Source organism: Cucurbita moschata, unplaced genomic scaffold (assembly GCF_002738365.1).
Source record: "Cucurbita moschata cultivar Rifu unplaced genomic scaffold, Cmos_1.0 Cmo_Scf00009, whole genome shotgun sequence".
NCBI lineage: Eukaryota > Viridiplantae > Streptophyta > Magnoliopsida > Cucurbitales > Cucurbitaceae > Cucurbita > Cucurbita moschata.
In genome coordinates this window covers 1,546,346-1,566,081 of record NW_019268525.1, presented here as the reverse complement: position 1 = coordinate 1,566,081, position 19,736 = coordinate 1,546,346, and the positions used below count along the sequence as shown (strand labels likewise).

Genomic DNA, 19,736 nt, shown 5'->3' with positions numbered 1-19,736 from the left:
AATTCTTTTTGCTTTAATTTCCACTTTATTAGATTAAACTTCCTAATTGCACGATTTTGAAGCAAAGTTCACATTAATTGGTCGCTATTTGGAGTTGGTTGCACAGTTCAGCCATCCTAATATTGAATAGACGACTAAAGCAACTTGCAAGAACATTCAACCATGTTCGTGTGCAGGAAATTTGACCACTCGTCGTCACCTTAAGTACCTTGCAGACTTAATTTGAACAAAATTTCAAATAGCCCAATTCATCAACCAATCTTATAATTTGATTTTTCTGGGAAATTCCCACTGAAAGCTTGATTTTTCCAGCCATAGAATAGTCTGAAACGTTGGGTTCTGGGAAATGGAAGATTAAAGACAAGAAATTGCATGGAAAGAGGAATGATTCATAAGTGAAATTTTGTTCAATCATTCATAAAAAGGAAAAAGACACAAAGTTATTGACTGTCGAGTAGACCAAACCAGACCAGAGAGGCTTCCAACCACCCTCCATTTCCCTGCCTTTGTCCTAACTTCGGTGACTTTAAGGATCATCAAGGTTGAAAAACTTAACCCCAAATCTCTCTCATCTTTGGTTTGACCACGACATCGACCACCCAAAATCTCACTTTGTCAACACCTTAGTAGACATGTTATAAAACACCTTAGTAGACACGTTATAAAACACCTTAGTAGACAAGTTAAAGGAAGAAGTCAATAGGAAATTAGATTCTTTTGGGATAAGTCCACAGGGAAGGAAGGAGGTGGGTAGGGTCTAGATATGATCTTTAAAAACAAAACCCACATTGTAAATGCGATGAAAATGAAAAATGAGCAAAAAAAACAACAAAAAGAATTCAATAAATGAGGGCGACCCACCATATTGAAGACCCATTTTCATTTATGTCTCTTATTTCATTCATTTTTAATACTCCACATGTTCTGATACTTAAATTCTCCATGACAGTACGCCTTGTTGGAAACACTTTTCTCCAAAAGTAGGTGTTTTTTGAGATAGAAAGTGTATGGTGGAGAAAAAGGAAGTCCTCCAATGGTGGGAGAGGGTGTGGTTACACAGACAAACCCTACAAAGTGGGGTCCTTACAAAACATATGCCCATCCAAAGTTACAGCTTTGTGTCACTCATTCTATGAAGATATGCCCAAATCTTATTTTCGACCCTTTCTTTTTCATTGTGTTTTTTTTTATTGCTTTTGTAAGTATATATGCTTACATCATTCCCCACTTCTTAATATTCCTTTCTTTGCCTTTGGCTGCTTCTCTCTTTCACTATTCTATACTTTCCTCAACATTCATCAATGTTAATCCTTTACTATTCTCTTCTTTCCTAATAATTTACATTGTTCATATCCCGTTTCAGATGGGACTTCTAGCAACCAAAAGGACTTTGCTTTATCAAAACTTCCAATATCTTTCCTAAAATTGTTAGAATATTGTATGAGAAGTTGTTTAGTTACTGTTTTTTATCCAATATTTCTATACATTTCTACGTTTTGAAACGAAAGGGAAAGTACCGAATAGAATAATGGTTTGAAAACAATCTCTTGAATGAGCACTCTAGCTGTGATATCCCATATTGATTGGAGAAAAGAATGAAACATTTTTTATAAGGGTGTGGAAATCTCTCTCTACTAGGCATGTTTAAAAGCCACGAGGAAAAGCTTGGAAGGGAAAATCCAAAGAAGTCAATATTTGCTAGTGATGAGCTTTGGACTGTTACAAATGGTATCAGAGCCTGACACGGGGCGATGTGCCAGTGACGAGGCTGAACCCCGAAGAGGGTAGACACTAGATGGTGTGTTAGTGAGGATGCTGGATCTCGAAGAGGGTGGCTAGTGAAGAGGTTGCACCCCAAAGGAGTAGACACCAGACGGTGTGCCAGTGAAGATTTTGGGTCTCAAAGAGGGTGGCTAATGAGGAGGTTGAACCCCAAAGGGGTAGACATCAAACGGTGCCAATGAGGATGTTGGGTCTCAAAGAGGGTGGCTAGTGAGGAGGCTGAACCCCAAAGGGGTAGACACCAAATGGTGTGCCAGCGAGAACGCTGGGTCTCAAAGAGGGGTGGATTGAAGGGTTCCACATCGATTGAAGAGGGGAACTGAGTTGATTGAAGAAGGGAACGAGTGCCAACGACGACACTGGGCCATGAAAGGGAGTGGAGTGTGAGATCTTATATCGGTTGGAGAGGGAACAAAGCATTTGTATAAAGGTGTGAACTGTTTTTTAAAATCTTGAGAGAGAGGAGCCCAAAAGAGAAAACACAAAGAAAACAATATCTATTAGTGGTGTGCTTGGACTCTCGTACTCACTAGAATCGAACGAAACTATTATCGCAGTGGGTTTTGGTTATCCATTAAGGCAGCTATCTTTCCATGAAGCTGATTACATCCCCACTTTCTTTGACATTTCGTCTATCTTGCCTTTTCTAATATCAATTAGTTAATTATCAACCTAATCTTCTCTTTCAAGCATTCCAATCTTTGTTTTACTTAAACAATACCCATAATTATTGCTCCCTAAAATAATAACATCAATTCCCTCTCTTTTTTCATTCAAGTGCGTATCTATAAAACAAATGTGAACGACGAAATTTCTATGCATATCTATTACTTCATTCAAAACCTATTTCAAACTAAAAAAGTATCGCCTTTATGTTGTAACCCATTTCCAAATTTCACTATATATTTTCCACAAAATCTCTCTTTCTCTCTACAACACCACAATGGGAAAGAACTCGTCGAGCTATAATTTGGAAGAACACGAAAGTGGGTTATTTGCTTCAACCTCTAATGTTGAGAAAAAAGTAAAACTTTTTGGATTTGAGCTAAACCCATCAAAGAACCATGAACTTGGATCAAGTTCTTGCTTGAATGGCGAAGGCGATGAGAGTGTAAACTCTTCAACAACGGTCTGTTTTGAAAGAGCAGAGCCCAAATTTGAGTGCCAATATTGTTTGAAGGAGTTCAGAAATTCGCAAGCTTTGGGAGGCCATCAAAATGCCCACAAGAAAGAGAGGCTGAAGAAGAAGAAGGAGAAGATGGAGCTTCAAGCTACAAATGCTTCCCTCACTTATCTTCTCTACACTCATAATTCTTCGCAGATTAGTTTCAGTCAAAACGGCGCTAAGTTTATCCATTTCGATGGTTCTGTGCCGCCGGCCGACAAGGCTGTCGGTTATGTGTCTTCTTCTTCTTCTTCTTCTTCTTCTTTGCCTGTTTGTAATGATCATAGGCGTTCTTGTAAGTCTTTGGATCTTCAACTTGGTTTCAATTGATTATGTGTTCTTAATTTAGCTTCTAATTTTGTAGCAATCCAAGCACCATGTTAAGCCAATCCATGCATTTTTTTTGGTTGAATTATTACGTCACTATCACAATAAATTATGATCTAGTGTTCATTATATTATGATTTGGTTGATTTAAATAATATAGACGGTGTATTATGTATGAATATAATCCAATTAGAAATAGATTCTTCATTTTTAAACTTCATTAATGCCAATTTTTTTTAAAGAAAAAACTTCAAAAATATCGTTAATAAAAAATAGTTAATATAACATTAATAAAAAATAGTTAATATGGGACCGATCAATATTTACCTATAGCAAATATTATATTTTTTGAGCTTTGCGGCTTACGATTTAAAAATGAATATGGATACCCATACCTAACCTATATTATTTTCTTTGTCATTTCTCTTCTGGGTTTCTGTCAAGTTTGTGAAACATGTCTATTAAGGAAGGGAATGTTTCGTTCCATCTCACAATCTACCCCTTTGGGGGTTAGCGTCCTTGCTCGCACGTCATACTGTGTCTAGATTTGATATCATTTGTAATAGCTTAAACTCACCGCAAATAAATATGGTTATCTTTGGACTTTCTTTTTTAAGGTTTCCTTAAGGTTTTAAAACGTGTCTACCATAAAGAGGTTTTCATGTCCTTATAAGAAATGTTTCGTTGCTCTCTTCAACTGAGGTAGGATTTCACAAAAATATTTTAAAACATTTTTGTCGTTAGTATCTTAGAATTGAAAAATGGAGGTATAGATAGATGGTTTCCGTCTATATATTGACAGTAAGAACTTTTTATTTTTATAAATGTTTAGTATGTTTGATTTTTTTTTAAAAAATCAAAGGTATTAATAAAAAATTTAAAACTTTAATAATATTTTGAAATAAAATACTAGCTGATGGCAAGATATTATTAAAATTTTAAAAAATTTAAGAATATTTTTTAGTTTATTTATTTATTTAACCTAATTAAGATAGGTATTTATTTTAGTAACATAAAATGCGTATAAGTGGTATAATATATAGTTGGGTTGAATTGTATTTTAAAGCATATGATGACGTGTTGATGTTAGGTTTAATGGAGAAGAGTAATCATTAATTAGAAGTCTCATCCTTGGTTCCCATAATGCATCATTAATTAATTAATTAATCCTAAAAATCAGTCAATCCAAATCAATTAATATCATTTAAATTATTCAAGGGCATTTGACTGTTCATCAACTTGGACTTTTTTTTTATATAATTTATTTCTTTATACTATTGACATAAAAATAAAATAAAAATCAATAATTAAGGATATGATATAATATATTATAAACCATGATAAATTTATTAATGCAAGATTATACATTAATTAGTTCTTTTTCAATGTTCTAGAAAGAATAATCAAATATATTATTTTTTTTCATATATATGGGGATAAATTCCAAAAAAAAAAGACAGGAAAAAAGTATGGGGGCGCCCGTAGCAAAAGAGGAGTGGCAGTATAAGTTGGTTTTGGGCTTGGGCCTATTGGGCTTTTCGGCCATGGACGGCCCTGCAACATGTGGGCCACTTCAGCTAAATCCACCTTAAAATTCATGAGTTTCACGTGCCGACACTGACCAAATCCAAACCAAACCAAACCAAACCAAACCACACCACGCAACTCGTGACAAAATTATCAAAAGCATTCATTTTTGGTCCTCACACCTGTGGTGGCCGTATCAAATTCTGTTCGGTCTCATCCAAAATTTTCCATTAAAAAACTAAATTTAATTTATGTTTATGTATTGGTTGATTTTCTTTTGGTTAAATTACAAATTTTAATATTTTTTAATAAAAAAAATGAACGGATCATTTGAATTTTGCATTGAAATTTGGAAGTTTAAAATTTATTAGGAAGTTGAGGAGTTACTTAAATTTGTAGTTTTGTTTTCAGTTAAATATGGTTGGAAGGTTTTGATTGGCTACATTTAATTTTATTTAGTTTTTGATTTTATTTGAATCGAGTTCGTCGAGTCAAAGGAACACGAGTACTGTTCATGAGTTTGGTACAAATAGATGTTGGTTTCGCTTCATTATTAATTCCTCAACGATATGGAGCTTTTGTACTTCCTCATAATCATCTCCATTTTCAAGCTTGAAGCTCCTGTCCATGGAACAACTGCGAGCTCCGTTCAAACCAGTCAAAATTCTTCACTCCGACACCAAATTCTGGAGCTTGCCAATGATCCCACTACTTCAAATTGGATGAAGACGATAAGGAGAAAAATCCACGAGAACCCAGAGCTTGCTTATGAAGAATTTGAAACCAGTCGCCTTATTCGACAGGAGCTTGACAATCTCGGCGTTTCTTATCGATGGCCGGTCGCCGGTACCGGCATAGTGGCTTCAGTCGGTTCTGGGTCTCCTCCATTTGTTGCTCTAAGAGCAGATATGGATGCTTTGCCAATCGAGGTCGGATTTAGTTCATTTCATATTTCTTATTTCCCCGCTATTAATGGCTGACTATCTTCTGTTCGATGAAATGCCCAAACGAACTTAATCGGTTCTTCTTTATGTTCATTTTTAGATTCGGCTTAATGGGTATCTAAAATGAAACAGTTTTGTTTTTCTTAATGGATTTGATATAGGAATTGGTGGAATGGGAGCATAAGAGCAAAGTGAAGGGGAAAATGCATGCTTGTAGTCATGATGCTCATGTTGCTATGCTTCTTGGCGCTACTAAAATTCTGCATCAACTGCGAGAGAAACTGCAGGTTCTCTAAGTACATTGCAAGTTCTTCCCAGTTCCAATAACATTCTGATTAATCTGTTTAGAAAGAAGATGACCATGACAAACTGTTTATGTATATGTCCTCTTCAATGCAGGGCACTGTTGTTCTTATATTTCAGCCAGCGGAGGAGAGGGGAGGAGGAGCTAAAGACATGATAAAAGAAGGCGTCCTTGATGGTGTAGAAACTATATTGGGGCTGCATGTTATGCATAGATATCCGGTCGGCGTTGTCGCTTCACGTCCCGGAGAGTTTCTTGCCGGGTGTGGAAGCTTCAAAGCTAAGATAAAGGGGAGAGGGGGTCATGCAGCAATTCCACACCATTCAATTGATCCTGTTTTGGCAGCTTCAACAGCTATTGTTAGTCTGCAAAACATAGTCTCAAGAGAGATAGACCCTTTAGATTCCCAGGTACTTTCTTTCAGATGAACTCTTGGCTGATCTGATTATACAAACAAGATCATTTCTTTCATATCATCTTAAAGGAGAGTGTTGAAAATTGCAGGTGGTTTCTGTGGCCATGGTTCAAGCAGGAACTGCACTCAATGTCATCCCGGACTCGGTCACCATTGCTGGAACTTTCAGAGCATTTGGCAAGAAGAGCTTCAATGCTCTCAGAGATAGGATAGAAGAGGTAACCCCCTGTACAGGTTCTTATACAGAACAGATGAATTTTCACTACACCTTTTGACTATTCATTTCTTGTGGCAGATCATAAACGGGCAGGCAGCGGTGCATCGATGCACGGTGGAGATTGATTTCCTAGGAAAGGAACATCCGACGATTCCTCCGACTATAAACAACGAGAAAATGTACGATCACGCTCGACGTGTCTCGATTGAGATAGTAGGAAAAGAGAACACAAAGGTATCTCCAAACTTCATGGGAAGTGAAGATTTTGCTTTCTTTTCAGACAGAGTGCCGGGATCGTTCGTATTTCTAGGCACATATAATGAGAGAATTGGAGCTATATATCCTCCACACAGCCCTCACTTTAAGATTGATGAAAATGTGCTTCCTATTGGCGCAGCAATTCATGCAGCATTTGCATATTCTTATCTCTTGAATTCATCATCAACCTCAGTCTTACTGTGACCACTGAATAGTCTTCAGTCCCTTTGTTCTAATTCTATTGAAGAATCTCTTTCGAGTTCATCGATGTTTCGAGATTGTTTTTAATTAAGAAGAGAGTCTTGGGTTCATTTGTTTTTAGTCGATGTTGTTGTTCCAAACAAGTCAGCTGGACTGTTGAATATTATTATAACATGTGAAAGGGAAACCCAATAAACAAAGCCTGATTAGAATCAGGTGAAGAGGAGAGGGATAACAACATCCATAGAGATAAAACAACACCAAGAAGACAACAGAAAAGAAAGAGAACTATGGAATATATAACATGTCAGATCCTGTCCTTGACAATGAACATGGTAAGAAGGATAAGCAGGAGTCCAAGCACAGACGACGGACTGGTGAAGCTGGCATAGGAGCCGGGCGATGTCGGTGGTGATGGGTTCGGGGGCATGTCCATGCCCGGCATAGAATTATCTGCTGCAACTAATGTGAACAGAAGAGCAAAAGAGGCTGCTAAGGCTGTGAATATGAGGTTATTAGCCATATGTACAAGTGTGGGATAGATTTTGTAAGTTTGTTCTTGCTTATTTCTGTGTATATATACTGAAAATTTGGTGATTAGAGTTCTTAGAAGTTGTAACTTTCTGCACTGCCTTTTTATTTTTTGTTCGTTACAGACGAGAAGCTTAGTGACGATGAATCCTATTGCTCAAGTTGTTTACAGCTGTTAAAAAGAAAAAATAAATAGTAGTACTTTTAGATGGAACCCGATGTCAACAGCGACTCCATGGCCCAATGGATAAGGCGCTGGTCTACGAAACCAGAGATTCTGGGTTCGATCCCCAGTGGAGTCGTTTTTTATTTTTTTTTCAAAACCTCTTTATTCTGTGAAATCGTAAAGCATCGAAATTAATTTCTGGGTTTTAGGGTTTAAGGTAAAATCCTTCTGCAGCAGTGATATCAAGCAAAAGGGCCTTACTGAATCTGATTAGCGGTCCACATGGGCCTCATTTTGGACACTTGTCAATTGATACGCCAATCACCATCGCAATCTTGGACACGTGTCTTATCAAAGGGTCAATCATAGTACATAATACACAAGAAGACTACAGTCTCGTGCAGAGGAAGCTTTAATGGCGCCAAAGCGAAGCAAGAGCCAAAGTCTCCTTCAGGATCCACATGGAATGTTCGCAGGAATGGTCGTCCTTTTAATCGAAAAGGGGGTGCAGGCTCGCCGGTTGCAGGTTTTACATTTTTATGATCTTTCTCTGCAACTTCGTGTTTCAAATGAATTTAAAGTCGTTATTTGGGTTTTGGTTTCGTGGTTGAAGATTTGGAAACAGAAGTTGCTCCAAATGGGTGCTCGTATTGAGGATCGTTTGTCGAAAAGGGTCAGCCATATATTTGCTGCGAGCTCGGACGCTCTTCTGCAAAAACTCGATGGTGAGCGTTTGGCGCGCTTTGAAGGGGTGAGTCCTGCGTTTCTTGCTAATTACACATGTATATTTGTATGTGGGTTCTGACAATGATGAACTTTGGGGCGATCGCTTGTGAATGGTTATTGAATTAGGCTAATTATCACACATTTTCAGAAGGTTCTATCATACGAGTGGCTAGAAGACAGCTTACGTTCAGGGGAGAGGGCGTCAGAGGATTTGTATACTGTAAAAGTGGGTTTAGATGGGGAAAATGGAAGAGATGAGCCGCAGCCGTCTATTTCCAAAAAACTAAAACTGTCTCCCAACAATTCGGAAGAAGGAAGTATTGAAAGTGGAGGAGATTCAAATGCTCCAACCCTTGTAACAAAGACTGCTACAGATCAAACAGTGACTAATCCAAGAACTTCTGATTCTCTTAATAGCAATGTAAGTTTTTTTACTAACAGTTCTGAAATGTGTTTGCTCACCAATTCATGAATTAGGAATGTTTTTTTTCTGTAAATATTTGGCTTGATCATGGAAGTCTTTAAAGTAATTTCCAGTTCTTCTTAGACTGCTCATATCTGAATGAATCATTTTGTTCTAAGAAGATGAAACTTGTGCAGACATCTATGTCATACAGTCCACCGGATCTGAATAAAAACATAACTGAGATTTTTGGAAAACTTATCAACATATACAGAGGTGAGAGTGACGTTTTTCGGACTAATTGAGTGCTCGTATTTCCGCGCTTGGTTTCTAATGGCTTGTCTTCTTTGTATTTTAAGCATTGGGAGATGAACGAAGGTCATTTAGCTACTACAAGGCAATTCCAGTAATTGAGAAGCTACCCTTTAAAATTGAGAGCATTGATCAGGTCAAACACCTGCCAGCAATCGGAAAATCGTTGCAGGATCATGTGAGTGTAGCATAACGACTGTAGTTCCGAATTTGAATTTTCAACTAACTTCTTTCTCTTTTGAGGTGTTGTGTTATGATACCTGCAATCAATCTGCTTGTTCATAGTATCATTTCCCATTGAATTGTGTGTTAGGGCTGGCCTGTTTTGGCTAGGTTATTTCTTGACCTGAGATCGCTTCCGACCTCTACAGGACTTCATTGGATATCCATCTTGGCATGGGGGAGGACAGGACATGTCCTTGGGTGTATATTATAGTCCTAAATGCTTTGCAATTTGTATATGGATTGATTATAGAAAGATTGTGCATTGTCTTGCAGATTCAAGAGATATTGACGACAGGAAAGTTATTGAAGTTGGAGCACTTCGAAACAGATGAGAAGGTGGTTGCAGATTCTTAAGAAAACCTTAGACGTTCTACGTTGATAAATATCATTGATCTGCATTTACATATTTATCTTTCGATGTAGTGATGATCGATGCGTGCACTATCTTTCTCCTTGTTTACTTATCATATTGTAGTTTTAACCATTGTAGGTCCAGACAATCTCACTTTTTGGGGAAGTATGGGGTATTGGACCAGCCACAGCTCTGCGATTATACGACAAAGGATGTAGAACCCTTGATGACTTGCAGAAGGAGTCGTTAACCCATGCGCAGAAAATAGGGTTGAAATATTTTGATGATATTAAACAGAGAATTCCTTGCAACGAGGTCGGCTGCTTTACTCTTGCGGTTTTTGCAACGTTAGCTTATGTTTTGGGTAAATGTGTTCTTGGATTTCTGAAGTCCATCTGATTTGATAGGTTCAGGACATGGAGAGTCTTCTTAAGAAGGCTGGGGAAGATGTTTTGCCAGGGGTGAGAATTGAAACACCTCCTTACATAATCTAATAAATTTGGTTGTTAATTGATATTCATGGTGCTTGTTCTTTCAGGTTCTTATTGTCTGTGGAGGATCATTTCGGCGAGGGAAGTCGTCGTGTGGAGATATGGACATTGTAATCACACATCCTGATGGGAAAAGGTTTCAACCCTTCAAGCCCCTTGCCTTAATCACTTCTGTATTATTACTCTTGCATGTCGTTTGAGTTGAATATCTTGATGTGAGATCCCACATCGGTTGGAGAGGAGAATGAAACATTCTTTCTAAGGGTATGGAAACCTCTCCTTAGCAGACGCGTTTTAAAAACTTTGAGGGGAATCCCAAAAGGGAATGCCCAAATATCTGCTAGCGGTGGGCTTGGGCTTGGGCTGTTACATGAAACACCTTCTTTTGATTTGAGAGTTATTTTGTCTGTAATTTTAGCCATAGAGGTTTTCTACAAAGATACGTTAAGCATTTAAAGGATATGAAGTTTCTAAGGGAGGATCTGATATTCAGCACGCACAGTGAGGAGGTCGAATTACCCATTTCCCTTTGTTTATCAGTTTATGGGTACAAGATGCAATGATATGCTTTTCTCAATCCCTTTATATATTTGCATTGTGAAACCATGAACAGGGAACAGATTCTGGTGTCGACACATATTTTGGCCTCTGCACGTATCCGGGAAGAGAACTACGACACCGAATAGATCTGAAGGCACGAGTCCTCTCGTTTCTAATCTACTTTTTCTTTGGTCACTTCTTGTTTAGAATAGAATGGTAACTTTGAAATAGGTTGTTAGAAAAGTGGTGATAGAATAGAACCTAGTTCGTTTATGGTAGATTCGAGCGATAACCATTATGGGTTGACCCAGACACTCACGGATAATAAAAACCTATGCATTCGACTCTTGCAGGTGTATCCAAGAGACATATACGCATTTGGATTGCTTGCATGGACGGGAAACGATGTACTAAACAGGAGGTATGCTGTTTCTGCGTGTTTTCAAATAGTTTTTCGAGCTGAAAAGTGCAATGTCGTTATGCATGTTAGACGAACACGACTCTCCACAATGGTATGATATTGTCCACTTCGAGCATAAGCTCTCATGGCTTTGCTTTGGCTTCCCCGAAAGGCTTCATACCAATGGAGAGAGTATTCTTTGTTTATAAATCCATTATCATTTTCTAAATTAGCCGATGTGGGACTTTCATCATCCAACAATGCATACAGGCTGAGATTAGTAGCGGAAACAAAAGGATTTAGGATGGATGATACTGGACTGTATCCAGCGGCTCAAGGATCTGGTGGTAAAAGGGTAATGAACAAATTGCCTTAATTCAGAAGACATATGGCCTTAAAATATAGGGCTGTCCCTCACTAACTCCATTAATGGGTGATTCTGCTTACAGGGTGCAAAAGGTAGTGCAAGTTTGAAGTTCGATACAGAAAAGGACATTTTCGAGTTCCTTGGATTTCCATGGCTGGAACCCCATCAAAGGAATCTATGACTACTCTCTTCTCTTAATGTAGATTATAACAACTATAATTTATGTTCAGGATAATCATTATATTTAAATCAGAAAAATAGAATATAAGAATCGCTAGAGGAAGGGGTTGAACCTTCGACCTTGTGGTTAACAGCCACACGCTCTAACCAACTGAGCTATTCCAGCTGATGACTGCTCTAATCAATAAATTAATGTATATTAATCCTTATGGAGAAAAATTGGGCCCAAGGAGAATTGAGCTTAAATCTGGGCCCAATATATGAAAGCCCAAAAACATCGATGTCCTGAACTGAGTTACAGTACAGTTGATTTGATGATTAATAAAATGGGAGCATCCCACACGCAATAAAGACAAAGAAGGAGGGACTTATTAGGTAAGATGAGGCTTTCAAAGAGAGCGTCCCATAAAAACAATTAACAAAACCCATAAATCTTTATTTCCTTATCACTTGAATGACATTCAATTAAACAAATATATATATATAAACTAGGATTGTTGAAAATGTAGCTGAATCGACACCCCATTTTGTCAAATTAAATGATTGTAATTCCACAAATCTCTCCTCTCCTTGACTTGCATTTCTATTATTTGCAGTTAGGGGTGAACGGTTTGGTTCGGTCCAATTCGAGTACCAACCCGAAAGTAAACTAATATATTACCCACATACTCTGTAAGTTCCATAAATTTTAAGGTTATTTTTGAAACACTATTAAGATTTTATTTTTTAGATAAAATATAATGGTATTTTTAGTAATTTTATTATTAATTTTAAGATGGATGGAATTAAAACATTTAAAAAAGTATTTAAAGCTAAAAATAAAATTATTTGTTGGTCAGCTTTGGCTGCTTGGTTTTGGTAAATTTCTTAATCGCAACCGATCGGCATCGCCATACCCACTTAATCAAATAAAATATATTTTGGTAAAAGCAAAGCTCCAAAGTGTAGAGACAAAAGCCGCCTTCCCTTCCTTTTTTCCCCTCTTTCTAATTTCATAATATTACAATATTTTTGCTTTTCTCTATTCTTAATTAATAATACTCAAGTTTATATTTCACTCAACTAATTTTTTTTCTTTTTTCTTTTGTATAATAATCATTTTGGTCCATAGCATCAAATCATTATCATGTATTTTATTCATTCAATTAATGAGTATATGTTTATATTTAAAGCTACACGTAGTAGGTAATATTAAGAATTAAAATTGTTTTTTTAATAATATTAATAGATAAAATAATACATTTTTATCATATGATTTTTTGGTTCATGGTATAAATTCAGTAATGCTTGTAATCACATTAATTTAATACTTTTCATTAATCCTTCAATATTAAGGTTGATGATTAAATAATATAATTCATGACTACACAGAAAAATCAACAATAATTGTGAAGTTTGTTCACATAGGGATGTTAATGGGTTTAGATATTTTTATTATTTCCAACTTAATCAAACTATAAATTTTTTAAAATTAACAATAAATTAGGATTAATTCAATCTAATTCAATCCCGTCCATCAACCTAACCCAATTGAAAGGGCTTAATGATAATAAATTTATGGAATGGATATTAATTAAGCCTATGTCACCTTCTATAGCTAGGTAGCATATATATATATATAGACCTTATTATACCAATACGAACGGAGTTTCACCTAACTTTATAGAGCCAATCATGATGATTTGCACTAAAAATATATTAATTAATACATACCCTAAGTTTGAGCAACACGTTGTATTTTTCTAACTTTTATAATTTGGATATCTCAATCTATCTCACCGACCATAATCGAGATAAAACGGGCCAACTATTGCATCTTTCCATCAAACTTTAGTTAAATTGTACATATTTTAAACCTCTAAAATCATGTCAAAAATGAAAATAAGGGGAGAGAAGAACTGAATCAAGATAGAAATTTCGAGCTACAACGTTGAGACACGATAAGAATGTCACGATGCTCACTCTACAACTCTTATGCCACAAATTATGCATCGAGGGTGTCTTAACGCCAATGAGGGGAATGAAATATTATTTATGAGGGTGTGGAAGTCTCTCCCTAGCATACGCGTTTTAAAAGCCTTGACGAAAAATCCGAAAAGGAAAAATCCAAAGAGAACAATATCTGCTATCGGTGAGTTTGACTACTACAAATGGTATCACAACCAGACATTAGATGGTGTGCTAGTGAGGATGTTGAGCCCTGAAAGGGGGTGGATTATGAGATCTCACTTCGGTGAGAGAGAGGAACAATCGAGTGGATTGTGAGATCACATATCAGTTACGGAGGAGAACGAAACCCACGTGTGGATTTTAAAAAAAAGAGAAAAAAAAAAAGAGAGAGAGAATGGACAGGGAAGGGAAGGCCCACATGAAATGAACAATCTTATCTTGAAGGGAAGAGTGGGTGAGAGGCAAATAATACAAGGTTTTGAAGGAGTTATTTATAACAAGGAGAAAGTGATGATCCCACTTTGAACACCCTCCATTCATATGTTATAAATGTATATCTAAGTTGTCATTTGCTATGGCATTGGGGCACCATCTGCCCAACCCTCCTTTCTCTATCCACCTAATCCCAAGTTACGGTACCAACGAGTATAATAAAAAGAAAAGGTTAGAATTGATATACGAGATGAAAATTGTCAATATGAAGTATAAGAGACGTTATATTTTTTCAATAGTAAGAGGTCAGCAAAAGACTCGTGTTTCTGACAAGTGTACAATATAGTCCTTAAATTTAAATCGGAGGTAAGGATACCAAACAGTGACATTGATTCAAATTACCGAAGCTCTACTAATTAATGTCCCTATGATAAAAGGACGAATACAACAACCAAAAGCACATTGGACACCTGCACCCAAGGCCCCCATCTCCCATCAACTTGCCCAGTATTTTCTCCTTGTCTCCACCCAAACCTAGTAATGATAGACCAGCTAGTGTCATTTCACGATGGTACTGTTTACGTGTAAATAGAACTAATATATAATGTAATAATCCATTGTATTTTTGAGAGAATATTATAATAAAAATTTTAACAAGCAGCCTAAAATAAAATTATTATCCAAAATTTATAAATTCAAGTATTTAAATCGAATAAGAAAAACATTTAAAATCAAATTTGGTAAGAGGTTAATTACGGTATAGTCCCTTAATTCCAAAATAAAACAAGTAATTAACATTGCGTTATTGGGGGTAGGATAGGAACTGTCCTCCATAGCTCAAACATTCTTGATTTGGGTAAAATGTTTCCCGCACTTTTTTATTATTATTTTCTTTTTCTTAAATATCAAATATTATATTTAAATTAAGGGAAATAAAATAAATAATATCACGATTGAATTTACATCATATATATATACAGACAAAGCGATGCAAGCCTCCAAGGCCCAACTTCAACCAAACTACTTTTTCTTCACTTTAAACCGGCGTTAGAGATTCCGTCCACTTCTCCGATCTCTTCTCCAGCGACTTTTGAACCTCTCTCGTCTGGAAGATGGCAATAGAATGAGGAGCCAGAAGTGGCGATCATGTCCGTATCGATTTCCAACTGCTTCTCTGATTTGCTCTGCCAGGAGGATTCCTCCGGCGTCTTGTCTGGCGAATCGCCGGGATGTTCTTCCGACCTCGACTCACCGGCCTGCGTCGAGGAATCTATCGCCGTCTTCATCAAGGACGAGCGTCACTTCGTCCCCGATTACGACTGTTTGTCGCGCTTCCAATCTCCGTCGCTGGATGCGGCCGCTAGATTAGACTCTGTTGCATGGATTCTTAAGGTGTGAATTTCTCCTTTGCTTCTCTGATTCATTTCACAATCGCTCAGAAACTTTACATTTATTACCAAAATGCCACTATTCACGTGATGAATGTTGCGATTATACTAACAGAATACGTCGGCGATCATTAGTACTCAAAACAGATCCGTGGCCGTCGGCGAATTCGTTTGATATATTATGATTATGTAGAACAGTAAACTTTTATATTTATCTCCATCTCCGTCGCACACGGTGGTTATATATGTACTGCGATTTTCTCTTGCAGGTTCAAGTATATTACGGTTTTCAGCCGTTGACGGCGTATCTCTCCGTCAACTACTTGGATCGATTCCTTTGTTCACGGCGTTTGCCGGTGAGATTCTTTAGGGAAAAAAAAAATTATTGCGTGAATTATTTTGAAGATTCAGGATGTTCGTCGCGAGATTCTAGTGATAATTAATTTATTTTGTTTCTTGTAATGGCAGTAATTACATTTGACTTTTCAAACCATGAAAATGACTAGACTATGGCGATACTGAGCATAAAACGTAGCTGTATTCAGATTAAGACTGCAATAATTTATTTTCAAAATAAAATATCTATTTAGTCATTCACGTGACAGAACTGTTAGTTCTCGTCTTTCAAGATAATTTTTGACCACTAATTAACTATAGGCATCGTAGTTTGTACGCTATGTAAAGACATACTTTTAATTTTCAACTTTTCGGGAATTGTTTAATCAAATGATAAGAAGTAAATTAGAGTAAATATTATCGTGCAACCTCACTTTGTTATATGGTTGCTAAAGTCTTGAAAGTACGATTTTATATTCATTATGCCTTTTACAAACTTCTGTTTCTCCTGTTGCGGCACATGCAATGTGACTATGTGAGTTAGTGCGCAGTGCCGGCAAAGGAACGGATAGGATCAACCTATTTGCTTGCTTATCTCTTCTTAATGACGATGTTGATTTGTTGAGATATGGAATGATTAGTGCCAGAATGGGATATGGAATGATTAGCTTTTGTATTGTTTTCAGCAAACTAATGGGTGGCCTTTGCAACTACTCTCTGTTGCTTGCCTCTCACTGGCTGCTAAAATGGAGGAACCTCTTGTTCCTGCTTTACTGGATCTTCAGGTCTATTTGATTGGACATTACTTTTTTAGTCTCTTAATGGAAAATAGTGATGTTTTCTTTTTCTTATTTGGTGTATTATAATGTTTTTGTTTAGGTTGAGGGGGCCAAATATATATTTGAACCCAGAACAATATGCAGGATGGAATTACTGGTGCTGAGGGTATTGGATTGGCGGCTGCGCTCTGTTACGCCGTTCAATTTCATCGCATTCTTTGCTTGCAAGCTCGATCCATCTGGGGATTTCATGGGGTTTCTTATTTCAAGAGCCACAGAAATTATAATATCAAATATCCGAGGTAAAAAAAGATGACTAAACTGGGCTGTTTTTAGACATAGATGATGAATATGGGTCTTGAAAGTGAAATCAAAGCTATTTATATGGTCCACAGAGGTAATCTTTCTGGAGTACTGGCCATCGTGTATAGCGGCGGCCGCCTTGCTTTGTGCAGCAAATGAAGTCCCGAATTTGTCTGTTGTGAATCCAGAGCATGCTGAATCATGGTGCAGTGGTCTAAGGAAAGTAAGCACCAGATTGTGATTACGTCGGGCATGTGTGTTTTATGATAAAAAAAAAACGTTCACAAGGATGCCAATTTCGAAAGAATGTTTATATTTGCAGGAAAATATCATCGGCTGCTACCGGTTAATGCAAGAGATTGTGCTTGATAGTTGCCGGATCAAGTCCCCCCAAATCCTACCTCAGTTTAGAGTGACAGTCCGCACTAGAATGAGATCCAGCGACTTATCGCCCTACTCCTCCTCTTCTTCCTCATCTTCGTCATCACCAAACAAAAGGAGAAAATTAAATCAGAGCCTCTGGGTAGGTGATGACAAAGACAACCCCGAAGAATGAGGAGTCCCAAATAAAGAGGTGGCCCAACTTTGTCCAAAAAAAAAAAAAAGAAGAAGAAGAAAAAAAGTAGAGTCCTCGATATTTTTTGGGAGGGTTTAGATATTAAGTTAACATAACTAGAATGGTGAGTGTTAATTATAATAGCATATAGTGTAAAAGAATCTCAGAGTTGGGGGTGAGCTGGGAGATTTTAATAATTTATTTATTTTTCATAATGTTGGTGGGCAATTGCCATTCATTAATATGGCTTTGCAGATTCCCAAGGGGGGAAATGGGAGGGGTTTGTTTGATTTTGAGGGAAATAGCGAGATCGTTGAATAAGTGGAGTTCATAGAGCAGTGGAGTGGGACCTATTTTGAGAAATGATGAAATGGGCGGTGGCCATATGGGTTTCAAGTTCCAAGTTTGAAGTCAGAGCAAAAGTTTCCCATCTCCAACCAACTATATTTTGCTCCCCAATGGATGGGCAGTAAATAGCTTGACAGGTGGCTCCAATTTACGGCTTTGAAACGGTTGTGTATGCCCACGCTTTTTGGTGCGTGGCATGCTCTTGCGTGTGTGTGTGCGTGTATGTACTGTACGTGGTCGAGTTCCCGCCCCTTCGGCTGGAAGTGCCTCTTTTTTTCAATGGCGTTGAGCCTACTGGAGTTGTTTTCACAACTATATGACCTTGGTGGTCATCGATTTGTGAGTTCATTCTCTCTTTTCTCTTCTCACTTTAAATTTATTTATTTTTCACAGCCTGAGTTAGATGGGAAAAAATCCCAAAGTATACGAAAGGTCTTTGGGGCCTTTGAGTGCTTGTTTGTATTTGGTTTCAATCAATGTGATTAATTTCCACTCATTTCTCTCTCTCTCTCTCTCTCTCTCTCTCTCTCTCTCTCTCTCTCTCTCTGTTTTTGACTCTGCCCATCGCATGTGATTGACCATCCATATTTTGTAGCTTTCTGAATTGGATCTTCTTTATCAGTCTCATTGTTTATGCATTATTACTATTATTAGTGTCTATGAGAATGGGCTCTCACTCAACCAGCTGTCTGGCCCCTCCGATCAGCTAACCCCCGGTGACCTCCGCCGTGGCTGTTTTCAATTTAAATTAATACCCTTTTGTCATTGGGAAGTTGTGGTAGTACAAGAAACACGAAAGAAATTGTCATTTAGCCTTGGATACCCGACATTCGATGCATTATTTTTGCATAACTATGGCCCTTTTACATATCCATTGCCTAAACGTAACCATGCGTTTCACCCCTTTTCTTTTTAAATCTTATTTTATTTGCATTATGAATAACATAGTGGACAATTCTCTGGTGGATGGGTACTCGTAGGTTACAAGATATTCCATTGATTAGTCATCCTCCAGGACCATAATGTTTGCCATGAATTTAAATAGTTTTTTTTTTAATACACAGAGACAGAGACTTGGCCCTTCTGAGGAGTAGCTTTTCTTTGCAATGATGGGTTCGGTTCGTGTATTAAATTTGGGTATTTCTGCAACTACTTACCCAATTTTGTCAAATTAATATTTATTAGTCGGTTTCTTGCAAGTTGATTGATATTTTTATCAACTCCAAAGACTTCTGTCGCATCATTTTATATTAAATAATATGTTTTCTAATTACCCAGAGAGAAAAATGAGGAACACCATGCTTCTTCTGTACGTTTAGCAAAGAGTATTTAAATAGCACATGGGTTGAAGAAAATATAGAATGATTGAGTTTATCACAGCTGCTCTATAATTAATATATTTTGTCTCTTACTATATAGTTTAAATACTTTATATTATATGCTTTTCTTTTGAAAAATACTTTATAATATTTTATTACATGTGTGCATATAATTTATTTAGTTATTCCTTTATATAGATGACACCCTAGAAAAAAACATAAGAGTTAAATACCACACACAGCTTTTTAATTTGGATTTCTTGTAGCTAATATCCAAACTTTAGAGCACATCACAATCGAATGCTGAAAAAATCTTCGTATATTTTAATTTAATAAATATTTGTGGATCCCCGTAAACCAATATGTCATTTGATGGTTGCTATTAAATTACCATTTGAGAAGGACTTGAGAAATCAATCAAATGAAAATATTAGAAAATGGGTTCCCACTAGAATTTGGAGTATCCCCAACGCTGATCAGAGCCACTCCACC

The 19,736-nt window shown here is 37.0% G+C and overlaps 4 protein-coding genes and 2 non-coding genes across 9 annotated transcripts; 5 read left to right on the top strand and 1 right to left on the bottom strand.

Moving 5' to 3' along the window:
- Positions 1-2,648: 2,648 nt before the first annotated feature.
- Positions 2,649-3,386, top strand: LOC111447719 (zinc finger protein 5-like). Its single transcript, XM_023087022.1, has one exon. The coding sequence runs from the start codon at positions 2,726-2,728 to the stop codon at positions 3,275-3,277; it is 552 nt and encodes a 183-aa protein (XP_022942790.1). The 5' UTR covers positions 2,649-2,725; the 3' UTR covers positions 3,278-3,386.
- A 1,903-nt stretch (positions 3,387-5,289) lies between these two features.
- Positions 5,290-7,759, top strand: LOC111446993 (IAA-amino acid hydrolase ILR1-like 1). Its single transcript, XM_023085945.1, has 5 exons — positions 5,290-5,730; positions 5,907-6,032; positions 6,145-6,459; positions 6,554-6,682; positions 6,760-7,759. Exons 1-5 carry the CDS (start codon positions 5,371-5,373, stop codon positions 7,141-7,143), a joined length of 1,314 nt encoding a protein of 437 aa, XP_022941713.1. The 5' UTR covers positions 5,290-5,370; the 3' UTR covers positions 7,144-7,759.
- Positions 7,760-7,900: 141 nt separating this feature from the next.
- On the top strand, positions 7,901-7,973 carry TRNAR-ACG. The gene has a single exon. It is a non-coding gene; the product is annotated as a tRNA-Arg (tRNA).
- A 60-nt stretch (positions 7,974-8,033) lies between these two features.
- LOC111447588 (DNA polymerase lambda) lies at positions 8,034-16,220 on the top strand. 3 transcript variants are annotated; one of them, XM_023086836.1, is made up of 16 exons: positions 8,038-8,363; positions 8,451-8,588; positions 8,712-8,984; positions 9,164-9,242; positions 9,326-9,456; positions 9,777-9,839; positions 9,994-10,170; positions 10,263-10,316; positions 10,394-10,482; positions 10,765-10,855; positions 10,960-11,040; positions 11,240-11,307; positions 11,557-11,641; positions 11,736-11,868; positions 11,975-11,982; positions 12,051-12,110. In XM_023086836.1, the coding sequence occupies exons 1-14, from the start codon at positions 8,253-8,255 to the stop codon at positions 11,832-11,834; spliced, it is 1,539 nt and encodes a 512-aa protein (XP_022942604.1). In that variant the 5' UTR covers positions 8,038-8,252; the 3' UTR covers positions 11,835-11,868; positions 11,975-11,982; positions 12,051-12,110. The 3 variants fall into 3 exon arrangements, 2 of the variants coding, with proteins under 2 accessions (XP_022942603.1, XP_022942604.1); XM_023086835.1 differs by lacking the exons at positions 11,975-11,982; positions 12,051-12,110 and adding an exon at positions 16,209-16,220 and having other exon boundaries at positions 8,036-8,363; positions 9,149-9,242; positions 11,736-11,852; XR_002711296.1 differs by lacking the exons at positions 11,975-11,982; positions 12,051-12,110 and having other exon boundaries at positions 8,034-8,363; positions 9,149-9,242; positions 11,520-11,641; positions 11,736-11,776.
- On the bottom strand, positions 11,926-11,999 carry TRNAN-GUU. Its single transcript has one exon. It is a non-coding gene; the product is annotated as a tRNA-Asn (tRNA).
- LOC111447590 (cyclin-D1-1-like) lies at positions 15,205-19,124 on the top strand. 2 transcript variants are annotated; one of them, XR_002711297.1, is made up of 7 exons: positions 15,205-15,607; positions 15,873-15,959; positions 16,626-16,724; positions 16,819-17,020; positions 17,114-17,244; positions 17,344-18,264; positions 18,990-19,124. XR_002711297.1 is itself a non-coding variant. In XM_023086837.1 (6 exons), the coding sequence occupies exons 1-6, from the start codon at positions 15,362-15,364 to the stop codon at positions 17,575-17,577; spliced, it is 999 nt and encodes a 332-aa protein (XP_022942605.1). In that variant the 5' UTR covers positions 15,205-15,361; the 3' UTR covers positions 17,578-18,421. The 2 variants fall into 2 exon arrangements, 1 of the variants encoding a protein (XP_022942605.1); XM_023086837.1 differs by lacking the exon at positions 18,990-19,124 and having other exon boundaries at positions 17,344-18,421.
- Positions 19,125-19,736: the final 612 nt, after the last annotated feature.

Coding starts and splice junctions, on each gene's coding strand:
- LOC111446993 (XM_023085945.1), top strand. CDS start 5,371: ATGGAGCTTTTGTACTTCCTCATAATCATCTCCATTTTCAAGCTTGAA. Junction 5,731..5,906: donor TGGATGCTTTGCCAATCGAG/GTCGGATTTAGT, acceptor GATTTGATATAG/GAATTGGTGGAATGGGAGCA. Junction 6,460..6,553: donor TAGACCCTTTAGATTCCCAG/GTACTTTCTTTC, acceptor TGAAAATTGCAG/GTGGTTTCTGTGGCCATGGT.
- LOC111447588 (XM_023086835.1), top strand. CDS start 8,253: ATGGCGCCAAAGCGAAGCAAGAGCCAAAGTCTCCTTCAGGATCCACAT. Junction 8,589..8,711: donor GTTTGGCGCGCTTTGAAGGG/GTGAGTCCTGCG, acceptor ACACATTTTCAG/AAGGTTCTATCATACGAGTG. Junction 11,041..11,239: donor GACACCGAATAGATCTGAAG/GCACGAGTCCTC, acceptor CGACTCTTGCAG/GTGTATCCAAGAGACATATA.
- LOC111447590 (XM_023086837.1), top strand. CDS start 15,362: ATGTCCGTATCGATTTCCAACTGCTTCTCTGATTTGCTCTGCCAGGAG. Junction 15,608..15,872: donor CTGTTGCATGGATTCTTAAG/GTGTGAATTTCT, acceptor TTTCTCTTGCAG/GTTCAAGTATATTACGGTTT. Junction 16,725..16,818: donor CTGCTTTACTGGATCTTCAG/GTCTATTTGATT, acceptor GTTTTTGTTTAG/GTTGAGGGGGCCAAATATAT.
- LOC111447719 (XM_023087022.1), top strand. CDS start 2,726: ATGGGAAAGAACTCGTCGAGCTATAATTTGGAAGAACACGAAAGTGGG.